The sequence below is a fragment of the Hippichthys cyanospilos genome, chromosome 7 (genome assembly GCF_059441005.1).
Source record: "Hippichthys cyanospilos isolate Australia breed blue-spotted pipefish chromosome 7, RoL_Hcya_1.0, whole genome shotgun sequence".
Classification (NCBI taxonomy): Eukaryota; Metazoa; Chordata; class Actinopteri; order Syngnathiformes; family Syngnathidae; genus Hippichthys; species Hippichthys cyanospilos.
The window spans coordinates 14,440,435-14,452,499 of record NC_142375.1 but is presented as its reverse complement, the minus strand read 5'-3'; the positions used below and the strand labels follow the sequence as shown (position 1 = coordinate 14,452,499).

Genomic DNA, 12,065 nt, shown 5'->3' with positions numbered 1-12,065 from the left:
GATAGATAGATAGATAGATAGATAGATAGATAGATAGATAGATAGATAGATAGATAGATAGATAGATAGATAGATAGATAGATAGATAGATAGATAGATAGATAGATAGATAGATAGATAGATAGATAGATAGATAGATAGATAGATAGATAGATAGATAGATAGATAGATAGATAGATAGATAGATAGATAGATAGATAGATAGATAGATAGATAGATAGATAGATAGATAGATAGATAGATAGATAGATAGATAGATAGATAGATAGATAGATAGATAGATAGATAGATAGATAGATAGATAGATAGATAGATAGATAGATAGATAGATAGATAGATAGATAGATAGATAGATACTTTATTCATCCCCGTAGGGAAATTCACATTTCCAGCAGTATCCTCAAGTCGAGATATAAAATATGAGAAATAAAATACACAAAGATACACATAAATCCAGTACAGAAGTATACTTAAGGTGCTTGTTAACAGTGTAAACAGAATAGTGTGAATCGTTGGAGTCTAGTGCAAGTATAATTAAGGTGCTTGTATAAAGTGAATAGTGCAGTGCAGAGTATGAGGTTTAGAGTTTAATGTGAGCTTTTACTGCCCCGGGTGGAGTTGAAGAGCCTCATGGCATGGGGGAGGAATGATCTCCTCAGCCTGTCCGTGGAGCAGGACAGTGACAGCAATCTGTCACTGAAGCAGCTCCTCTGTCTGTAGATGATGCTGTGTAGTGGATGTGTTGGGTTGTCCATGATTGATAGCAGCTTGTTTAGCGCTCGTCGCTCAGCCACAGTTGTCAGACTGTCCAGCTCTGTGCCCACAACCGAGCCCGCCTTCCTCACCAGTTTATCCAGACGCGAGGCGTCCTTCTTCTTGGTGCTGCCTCCCCAGCACACTACTGCGTAGAGGAGGGCGCTCGCCACAACAGTCTGGTAGAACATCTGCAGGAGCTTTTTGCAGATGTTGAAGGACGCCAGCCTTCTGAGGAAGTACAGTCGGCTCTGTCCTTTCCTGCACAGAGCTTCTGTGTTGGTAGTCCAATCCAGTTTATTGTCCAGCTGCACACCCAGGTATTTGTAGGTCTGGACAAACTCTACACATTCTCCTTTGATGGTTACTGGTTCCGGATGGGGTTTAGGCCTCCTGAAGTCCACCACCATCTCCCTGGTCTTGGTGGTGTTCAGGTGCAGATGGTTAGCGTCGCTCCATGAGACAAAGTCCTGGATCAGTTTCCTGTACTCCCCCTCCTGCCCCTTCCTGATACATCCCACGATAGCAGTGTCATCTGCAAACTTCTGCACGTGGCAGGACTCAGAGTTGTACTGGGCCGCATGAAATGATGTGGCGGGCTGGATCTGGCCCCCGGGCCTTGAGTTTGACACCTGTGGTGTACAGTGTGAGTGCAAGTGCAAACAAGATAACCGCTGGTTATGATAAAGCCTTAAATCAATGATATGCTCAATGATACTGCTTGACAATGCACAGGAGGCTTATTGAAACGGAGCTATACTATATTACATTAAAACAGTGCCTCTGAATTGTTTTTTTGCGAAGTCCTCGGTGCGGTGACTATAAATTAGATCATTATCTATGAAAGTTGAATAGGTATGCTTATTATTGTATCCTTTTTGACATTAACAAAAGAAAAAAAAATAACATTTACATAAACTTTCAGGAAATATTAACTTTTTACATGGTTTATACAGATTACACCTTATTCTGTATCTGAAAAAAAAATATCTTAAAGTCCATCCATTTTCTTTAGCCTCTTATCCTCACCAGGGTCGCTGGCTTGCTGGTGCCTATCCCAGTCATCTTCAGGCAGCAGTCAAGGGACACCCTGGACTGGTTCCCAGCCAATCACAGGGCACACAGAGACAAACATCCATTTACTCTCACAATCACACAGGGCATTTTGGAGTGTCCGATATACCTACCATGCAGGTTTATGGAATGTGGTAAAGAGAGTGCCTAGAGACCCACGTGAACTTAAGGAGAACAGGCAAACTCCACACAGGAAGGCTAGGGCAAGCTGGAATTAAACCAAGGACCTCTGAACTGTGAGGCAGGCATGCTAACCAGTCTTCCACTGTGGCTCTTCAAAAAAACAAAACAAAAAAACAATAAATACAGATAATACAGATAATGGACTGATGGATGTAAGTTTATCTGGAACATTAACACTTATATCTTAAACATTTTAACCTGAAGAAAATGGCATAAAACATTGCTGTTTTTTTTTTTTCTAAATCACCTTATGAATTTGATTTTTTTTTTAAAAAAACTGTTGTTGACTACAATTGAAAGAAAAAGCAGGGAATTCCTGCACACTTTGACAACGAGAGTTGCACTGCATCGTCTGGTGCTATAGATGTGTAATTAAACGACACAGTGCAAAGGCAAAACCCATTAATAATAAGAATTTTCATTTCCAATTTTATTGTCCGCATTGCAGACCTTCTTTTGCTGTTGCTGGTACCCAATAACAAATGCAGGAGAAAGACACTGGTGGAAATAATGCCTCTGATACTCAAAGTCTGCCATGACCTAATACATGATTGCTAAACATGCCCCCTCTGTCTATTTTCCTTTAACTTGACTCCCTCTAGCCATCCAGCTCAGATGAAGGGCCAGGGAGGTTCCAGTGGCCCACAGCAAACACTGTCCCCGGCACAGTTGCCAGAGGAAGCCGAGTGCTTGACGGTGCCCAGGTACAAGCGAGATCTGGTGCAGAAGCTCAAGATTCTACGTCAGGAGCTCTCTCAGCAACAACCCCAGGCAGGGCACTGCCGCATCGAGGTGTGCCGTGAAGAGATTTTTGAGGTAACCTCACTTGAATATCTGAAATGAACAGGTCCTTTTTAGAGGTCCACTGAAACAATAATACAGTCGAAGAAACATACTTCAACAAATTGATATGTTAAACTCATTGCGCACTATCATGCACCTATGAATGAACATTTGTGTAACAAACATGCATACACACAAAGTATTAAATTCAACATGTATATAAAATGTTTTACATGCCTTGCAAGATACAAACACCCCTGTAAACAATAGAATTCTTTCTAGATCTTTGCATTTTACAAGCAATTACTTTTGCAGTGTTTACACTGTGCCCCAGAAAATGGCCCGGGGCAGCCAAGTACCAGTTCTTGGAACTGCTTTATGATTTCTAGGGAAAAGCAGAGCAGAAAGGCCCTCACACAACCTCAGAGACTCGTTCTGTTCCTTTTCCTGCTCCTGATCATTTGTTCGACCCAGGCGAGGCATTCTTTCTGGATGATTTCAGCAGGCTGAGAAGCTCAGGGTGGGGGTGGGGTGCTGGGTCTTTTCGGAGGGAACGCAGGCAAGGATGGTGAACCAGACGTAACTTCACAAGTTCAAGTTAAGCAACGAAAAATATGACTTCATCCCTGTTCGACATGACAGATGTGGAAGTGCGAAACACCAGCATTTGCCTGTCTGCATGTCCAAACTACACTCACAACAGAGGTCACACTCACAACAGAGCCTTTCATTTATTGACCTATGTACTGTAACAAAAATTTTTATGACGAACATTTATAAATTTGCTAATGATGCCTGTGGTTGAGGTGCTGTGTTTTCACTAACCTAAGTTTCTGGTTTACACAAAGTTTTGCTGACTAGCCGGGGCTGGCCTTTGGTCTCCGCCTAAACCTTGAGTATTATCCATGCTGGCTCAGGTGAAGCGTTTCTATGTAAATGTTTTTAAAAGCACCACAGCTCTTGTTGTGACTTTACAGCAGTCCTGTCGCTGTGAGCAGAAATGTTTACCGAGACAGACTCTGGAGTCTGGGCTCCCTTGAGAGGTCCACTCTTACGTAATGTAAAAAGGAAACACATTTTGTACAATTAAAAAAAAAAAAAGAGAGATGTTTTGGATGTTTTAGGACCTGGGTTGTTTGCTTTCAGAACCAGAGCATTTAGACTATTCTTTAATCAAATTGAACCATAAGATTGACATACAAACAATACAAAACCATGAAAGTCCATATGCAGTTCTGTTTTGTTTTCTGAACAGCTTTTAATGATATTGTACTTGTGATTTTTAAATCGTAGGAGTCCTACCGTCAGGTGATGAAGATGCGACCAAAAGATTTGTGGAAAAGATTGATGATCAAATTTAGAGGAGAAGAGGGACTCGATTATGGAGGAGTTGCAAGGTACGTTGTTCCAGTAGAGCATTCTTACTGAACATACCGTAGTTCCCCCAAATATAAGATGCACCCTTAATTTTGGAGTCAACTTCTGGTATTTTCTGTTAGCATGTCTAAGACGCACCAACACTTTGGCAGGAATGGAAAACCTATAGCTAAACAGAATAAATCTCATCTTTTGTAAACGTCATATTTTCTTTTGTTAATCTCCATAATTTATCTATTTGTTGCGTGATAAACGTGTTTCAGATTTCTCACATTGTGAGCAGTCAGTGGATGCCTTTCCAGTGTTACCTGTGGATTCCACATACTGTATTGTGGCTGTGCTCCCACGCAGCCATGTTAATGAATAAGTGTGGTTTCACATACTGAGTATTGGGCTGCGCCGTGGTCCGCCAACATAATGCAGGACTTGAAAAACCTGGTCCGCCGCCATAGTCAATTCACCAGTTCAAAAAGCACCAAACAGGAAAAAGAATGTGATCTATATCCGGATTTACAAAGAAAAAGCACTCTATAGATTGTTTTCTCCTTTGCTGATCACATCACCGAGCTAACATCGTCAATACATTGCCCTTAAAATAATATATTAATAATAATATTCCGTCGGTCATTAAAGACACTAAGAAAATGCAAACCAATCAAACAAGTCTCCAGCCTTAGCGCTAGCTGCTAACTATGTATGCAGTGCATGTGGTGCATTCAAATACAGTCTGACATTTTAAACTCAGAAAAAACATCAGTCAATGCATTAAACGTCAATAACTCTAAATGTCTAAATAATTTGGGTTTCCTCTCAATCTATAAAAACTGATGTTCTTCTGTATATCAATAATAATAATAATGGGGTTGAAAGATTGATCTTTTACTTAATTACAATAAATGCTTCATTTCATCACTCTAGTTTACAACACCCAATTAAATAACTAGGCTTCTGTCTTTTGTTCTTGTATATGGTTTGTCAGTGAATCAAACTAAAGTAAACTTTTCTCATTCTTGGCCAAACATTTTCATTTCAGTGCAAATAACGTCGATGTGTGTGTTTTAGGGAATGGTTGTACTTGTTGTCCCATGAGATGCTGAACCCGTATTACGGCCTGTTCCAGTACTCCAGAGACGACATCTACACTTTACAGATAAACCCCGACTCAGCCGTCAACCCTGTAAGTGCGATTGAAGCAATAAGCGTACTTGGCTAACTGCCACATATTACTTTCCGAGTAAAGCAACTAATTTACACTTTCATGTCATCTATAATACTGTACTATAGGAGCATCTGTCATATTTTCATTTTGTGGGTCGCATCATGGGCATGGCAGTGTTTCATGGCCACTACATTGACGGAGGCTTCACGCTGCCTTTTTACAAGCAACTGCTAGGAAAGCCCATCACACTGGACGACATGGAGTCTGTGGACCCTGACCTCCACAACAGTCTGGTTTGGATCCTGTAAGATCCGTCTTTTATGCCAAACATTTGTTTTGCACTGTGATATACGTACTATCCGGCAATAACAAGAATATTCCAGCTGCATTACAGCCCTTTGGTTTTTTGCACTTTCAATTGCTACAATCACACAAAAAATTACAAATAATTACTTGACCCAAAGCAAAAGCTACAGAAGAGGATAAAAATGTTTGTGGCGCCCTCTGCTGAGTGTTTGTCCAGTGTTCTTTATTTGCAAATGAAGATGACTCATTTAAAAAATTATACATAGAATGTTCAATGTGCATTCTAAATCTTGTATGCATTGTGTACAATATGCAAAGTGACATGCTGTACTATATAATGGAACCAATTCATGGAATAAGATCAATATCAAGGCGTATTTTCAAATACATGCACAAAGGAGGATCAAGTACAGATGGAAAGTTCTATCAACTGTATTTGTTATGTTAGTTAATAATGTAAGTTTGGTCTAATTAAAAACCACAGACCGCGTAAAAGTTGTACGCACACTATGTGTGTTATAGCAGTGGTTTTCATCACCAAGCTTACCAAATAAAGCGTTGAAATTATAGTAGCATGTGCTAGCCATAGTAACTACTGTACATCGTCAATTTTTAGTTGCCATTAACGTTTAATGAGACATGTACTTGCATATGAAAAAATGTTATCCTTTTTCTCCCCAGGGACAATGACATCACTGGCGTTCTGGACCACACCTTCTGTGTCGAGCACAATGCATATGGAGAGATCATCCAGCATGAACTGAAACCCAATGGAAAGAGCATTTCTGTCAGTGAGGATACCAAAAAGGAGTATGTCAGGTATGAAGGTGTACCATCAATTATCACAAGTTCACAAATTGTTGTTTGTAACATCAAATAATGGTGTCATATGAGTTTTTAGACACCAGCTAAATTTCCCTGTGCTAGCTGGTTAGCAATCGTTATTAGTATTAGCGTACTAATGATTGCCGTTTAAGGTCGGTAATGCTTCAACAATATTCCATGAGTGAATTTGAGAGTGGGGCTGAATGAGGTCAAAAACTTAATTTTCTTTATCGTTGTCATCTTGACAAGCAGATTGGCCACGTTCCATGCTTGACTGTTCCCATCTCGTCAAATTTGAACACCTGAACACAGGCCACTATAGATCGTTTGGAGTGACAGATTATATTCCTATATAATACAGCCGTAGCGCTTTTTGGGAAGTTCTACCCTTTGCTTTGTTAAGCTCCATGTTATAATATTTTCTTTAATGAAAGTTCACTCACCACTGAGTAAGAGTTTTTAAGCACACATCAGCCATTCGGCTGGTAGGTTTTGCAAAACAAGCAATGGAGATGTATGTCAAGATGGTCTTGGCATGCATGTTTTTTTTCCCCTAAAGGACTGCTGTGGAATGCCAGTTTGTGGTTTGCAATCATTGAACTTTATTTTGTCACTGTTTTTTTTATTTTTTGAAAACTTGTTATATCTTCATTATTTTGGGTACATTATGGGGTACTCTTTTACCCATGCCACCATTGGAGCACTGCGTCTGCAAAAAATGTCCGTGTAGAAAACTGTAGTGCAAACATGGTTAGGTTGGAGCTTTGAGACGAATGTTTTTAGTCGAACTCTTTGCCGGTTGACTTAACTGACTTGGTCGACTCCCCCCAACCCTAGTAACTATGTGTTACCTTGGCAAAAACAAAACTTTGTGGTGTCCCACAAGGCTTCTTGCGTTTGTCAGGCCACCTTCATCTCGTCACTTCTTCACCTGGCAAAGTCACATTCTTGAATAGGTCAAATTGAAGAACCAATATTTATGTCAAAAAGACAAAAAAAACGTAAAACATTTACGTCAAAAAGACAAAAAAAAACATAAAACATTTTATTTTCAAGAGAATGCCGACCGCTGCGTTTCATTGCACTTGTGTGTGCTGTTTTTACTGGACTAAAACCTAGCCTCAATGGTGTTTTCCACACTTTGCAGGTTATATGTGAACTGGCGTTTCCTACATGGTATCGAAGCTCAATTTCTGGCCCTGCAGAAAGGTTTCAATGAGGTCATCCCACAACATCTACTCAAATCATTCGACGAGAAGGAGTTGGAGGTACGAGGGTGCGCCCGTCACGGCCATCCCTTTGCTAAACCTTATTAGCGTTCTATTTTCTCTTCCAGCTGATTGTGTGCGGCCTGGGAAAGATTGACGTCTCAGATTGGAAGTCCAACACCCGTCTAAAGCACTGCACGCCCGACAGCAACATCGTCAAGTGGTTCTGGAAGGCGGTGGAGTCCTTTGATGAGGAGAGGCGGGCACGCCTGCTACAGTTTGTCACTGGCTCCTCCAGGGTGCCGCTGCAGGGTTTCAAAGCGCTCCAAGGTACAGTAATTGCTCTCACAAGAGCTCCTCTGTAGTGGCGTGGTGTGGACACAGAGTGACCTCATCATTTAAGCTTCAGAGACTCCGCTGTTGTTCTAAGCATAAAAGTAACATCGAAAAGGTGAAACCTCGACTGAATGTTGTTTGCTTTCTCTGTGGTTTTGCCCGCAGGTGCTGCAGGACCTCGGCTTTTCACCATTCATCAGATTGACGCCAACACCAACAATTTGCCCAAAGCCCACACCTGGTTTGTCTCACCCAAACACACACGCACACACACAACATCCATCTATTTTCTAGAGCCGCTTACAAGGGTTGCAGGCTTGAATTGGTTGCCAGCCAATCGCAAGGCACACTAAGACGAACAACCATTCCCGCACCCAAATCACACCTTGGGACACTTTGGTAGTTCCCATACCCCTTCCATGCATGTTTTGGAGAGTGGGAAGAAGCTGGAGTGCTCGCAGAGAACCCACGCAGGCTCCACACAGCAAAGCCGTAACGTGGTGGATTTTAACTCGGGTCCATGTACTGTGAGGTGGACATGCAAACAACTGCGCCATCGAGATGTCACACACAACATGTTTGTCATCAATCCTGCCAAATTCATATAAATATTATAAACATGTTTGCATTTGTGCTACACAGTACACACACACACACACACACACACACACATATATACAGCTGTACTGTAAGTCAAACTATATGAAACACCCTCTCAGTGTTTGGATTGTTGAAAAATAATCCCGAGTTGTAGAATAATACTTAAAAGGATTCTTTGCTTGGCAATTTTCAGCACTATTACTAATGCTAATAATATATGCTAGCTAATAATAATGCTAGTTATTTTTTCTACAGTTTGATAATTATGGAAAACAATTTTTCAGGTACATTTAACACATTTTGCCCCTAGCTGAAAATGAAATCACACGTGGGGCTTTGGTAATATTCAATCATGGCCTTTTTTTCCTGGGATTGGTCATGTGACGTTCACAAGATGAGCTGCGATTGGTTGTTACCTGAGTACAATTAAGGGGGCAAAACATGATGTATTAGGACCTAGAATGACTTTGAGTTCACTTCTTTCTTGACATCTTTTTAATGTTTTAGAGGATATGTGTATTTTAAGGTGTTTCGAGCGTTTGAAGGTGTTTCCAAAATTTTAACTGGTTGTAAGGGGTTCAGAGAATGGGTGGATAGATATGTCTCTCAATCAGCACCTGACAGCACTCACTGGGCCACTCCCCTTACGTAGCTCAATTGTTTGTGCATCTGTATCTTCTGTTTGACATTCAACTTACATAGGTGATTTTTTTTTTTTCCCCCAGCTTCAACCGTATCGACATTCCGCCCTACGAGAGCTACGACAAGCTTTACGACAAGCTGCTGACAGCCATCGAGGAGACCTGTGGCTTCGCAGTGGAATGAGGCGCGCCCTGTGTGTACGTGTGCGTGTTTGTGTGTCTGTTGACATAAGACTGTACTAAGGACTCACCCATGCAGCATTACTGAGCATCCTGCAGTCTTCCTCTTTCTTTCACGCTGCTGTCCACGTTCTTCCCGTATCGGCATAGCCCGGACCGCCTCTTTCTCGGATGATTCTTTGTGTTGTAGCATGGCTGCGAGCGGGCGGGCGGACCCGGAGACCCGCTCAGTCCAAAAACTCTTTTCGGGCGTTTAAGAGCAGGGCAAGAAGCAGTGTTGCTCCTGCCACGTCTGGCCGCATCTTCTTCAGGTAGCCACCTCTTGCCCAAGCTCTCCATCTTAAGAAAAGTCATACAGCTTTGTGGAGAGCCGCACTTTCATCCTACCTCAGTCCCAACTTGTGTGTGTGTGTGTGTCTATGAATGAGGGATTCGTTTAATTCTCAAGTCCCTCAGTCGGAAACAAGTCCACTTCTGATAATAGCCCTTAAAAGGTAATATATTATTTTTGGATCTTAAAATGATGCTTTTTTTTGTGCGTTTGTGTAGGTGTGTGTGTGTGTTTTTTTTTTTTTTTTTTTTTTAAGTCAAGCTTGTCAGGTGCTGAGCAAACAGACTCTGGTGTAGAAGTTGTGTGCATGTATGTGTGAGTACAACCCAATCCATAACCTTATGTTGGAACCTCCAAACTTGAACATGTCCATTTTTAATGTATTCTCATTTTTTCAAGAAAAGTATTTCCCAGAAATCAGTAGGGATCTAATTTGTTCCAAGCCCATTCTTTTCTTGACACTACAGGCTGTTTTAGTTACAGTTCAACATGCCTGACACAAATGGAAGTTAACAAAAAAGTCAAACTACTCAGATGTCAGCCACTTAATGGAGAGGCATCATGCAGAGCAATATAATGTCATTGTGGCATTTTATAGGTGCTGTGTAACTGATGCTGAATTCCTAGTAGTGCTTTCAAACAACCCATTTGAGCAACCAGAGCCGCTTTCGTTTCTGCTTTTGTGCTAATCATGTTTTCCTCTTCACATCGCAAAACAGCAAAACACATCCTGCCGTCACTCAGTGATGCTTTCAGTTCCACATTGTACCACTTTTGGGGGTGTTCCATTTTGGAGGTTCCATTGTTTGTTTAAAGCTGCTCAAGCACGACTGTTGAGCCTGCTTTGTCTTTCTTTTCATATATCGGCATTTTGTTTAGACGCGTCGTTCACCCCGGCCGCCACACGTTCGCACAGGCTATCCCGTCACATGTCGCCAGGTGTGCACTGCCGCAGACAGATGTTTATTTTCACTTGTCACTGACAAGCACTTTAGCAAGTGAGCCATGATGTCAGGAGTAGTCCCACCCACCTCCCGCTCCTCACCTGACTAAAACAGGGTTTCCCAAACGAGTCAAATCAAATCGCATGTTCCTCCCCCACAACACAAATACATCATCGCTGACACATACTGTACAGAAAGAGAAAAGGCAGCCAATCAAAAAGATCTTTCCCAGAAAGGTGCCTGATTGGCCACTCATAAAATAGCTGCCAGCCTTTTAGTTGCCCAAGTATGGGAAGCCCTGTTTTCAAATATAACATGTCTACTTTGCTAAACTATATTTTTCAAGTATGAATTTGTGTAAATGCAGCATGTGTCTCACAGACCTTTTGCATTCTCAGGTTAAATTGTGCTTTTTTTTTCCCCAGGGTGGGGAGGGTGGGTTGTACATATCTATTTTTTTTTTTTTTTTTTACATAGTCAAATGATGAGGCTTGATTCAAAAGAGACACCCGACTTTGGAGCAGTCATCCATTCATAGGAGAAGCATTTGCTACTGGGGATGATCCCACTAAATTCCAAGCAGCACAGAGGACAAGGTTTTTTTTTATCTTATCTCAATAAGTCCGTAGCCGTCACCTACAGTATTTCTTTAGGCTTGTGAATCATATGTCTTATTTCTTTACTGGCTGCAAAACCACAAAGAGCTTACACATTGTTCTATGAACATTTACAGAGGATATATTTGACGTTATCTTTAGCAGAAGTATAAATGCATTGTAAGTGTTATTTGCACACATCATGTACACTCGGACACTTCCCTTTATATACCAAATACAAATGGACTGATTTTTGATATAGGTCACATATATGCACACGCACGTGTTCCCACTATGCCGCACATGTATGTTTGTCCGCTCTCATCTGTGTCGCTTCGCCACGTTTGCTGGCTGACTCGCTCGCGCAAACACTTTGCGGGGGATGGCGGGCAAATTGCCCCCAATAAAAACAACCATTCTTTCCATTATGTCTACTAAATTTTCCCCGGTTTTTGTATTTATTGCTACAGTAAATATTCCGTTTTTCACCTCAGCTGCTCTGTGAGCTTGTTAACTGACACTTGTACAGATGGACAATAAAGAAGCAAAGATATCAAAAGGATTTTTTTTGGAGGGGAGGGGGGGGTGCAACCTTCTTGTACACCTGCAGAAAGCAGAGCAATAAACGCTGCTGTCAGGATGTGACAGCATTATGTTTTATAGAATTTCGTGTGCCACTCTTTATTTCTATTTCCCAGCGTTCTGAAGCTTGATTCAATGCACACCATTTGGAGAAACCGAATTAATGCGAGAAATAAATGCGGTTGTC

General features: G+C 41.4%; 1 protein-coding gene across 2 annotated transcripts in view; it reads left to right on the top strand.

Annotated features, from left to right (window-relative positions):
* Positions 1 to 11,927, top strand: part of LOC148421193 (E3 ubiquitin-protein ligase SMURF2-like) — a 45,657-nt gene extending 33,730 nt beyond the window's left edge. For both annotated transcript variants that reach the window (XM_088419667.1, XM_088419666.1), the window contains 9 exons: positions 2,613 to 2,826; positions 4,087 to 4,190; positions 5,233 to 5,347; positions 5,455 to 5,633; positions 6,317 to 6,454; positions 7,608 to 7,728; positions 7,797 to 7,998; positions 8,170 to 8,245; positions 9,330 to 11,927. In XM_088419667.1, the coding sequence (XP_088275793.1) occupies positions 2,613 to 2,826; positions 4,087 to 4,190; positions 5,233 to 5,347; positions 5,455 to 5,633; positions 6,317 to 6,454; positions 7,608 to 7,728; positions 7,797 to 7,998; positions 8,170 to 8,245; positions 9,330 to 9,429 (1,249 nt within the window). In that variant the 3' untranslated portion in view covers positions 9,430 to 11,927. The remainder of the gene's footprint in view (positions 1 to 2,612; positions 2,827 to 4,086; positions 4,191 to 5,232; positions 5,348 to 5,454; positions 5,634 to 6,316; positions 6,455 to 7,607; positions 7,729 to 7,796; positions 7,999 to 8,169; positions 8,246 to 9,329) is intronic.
* The last annotated feature ends 138 nt before the right edge of the window (positions 11,928 to 12,065 follow it).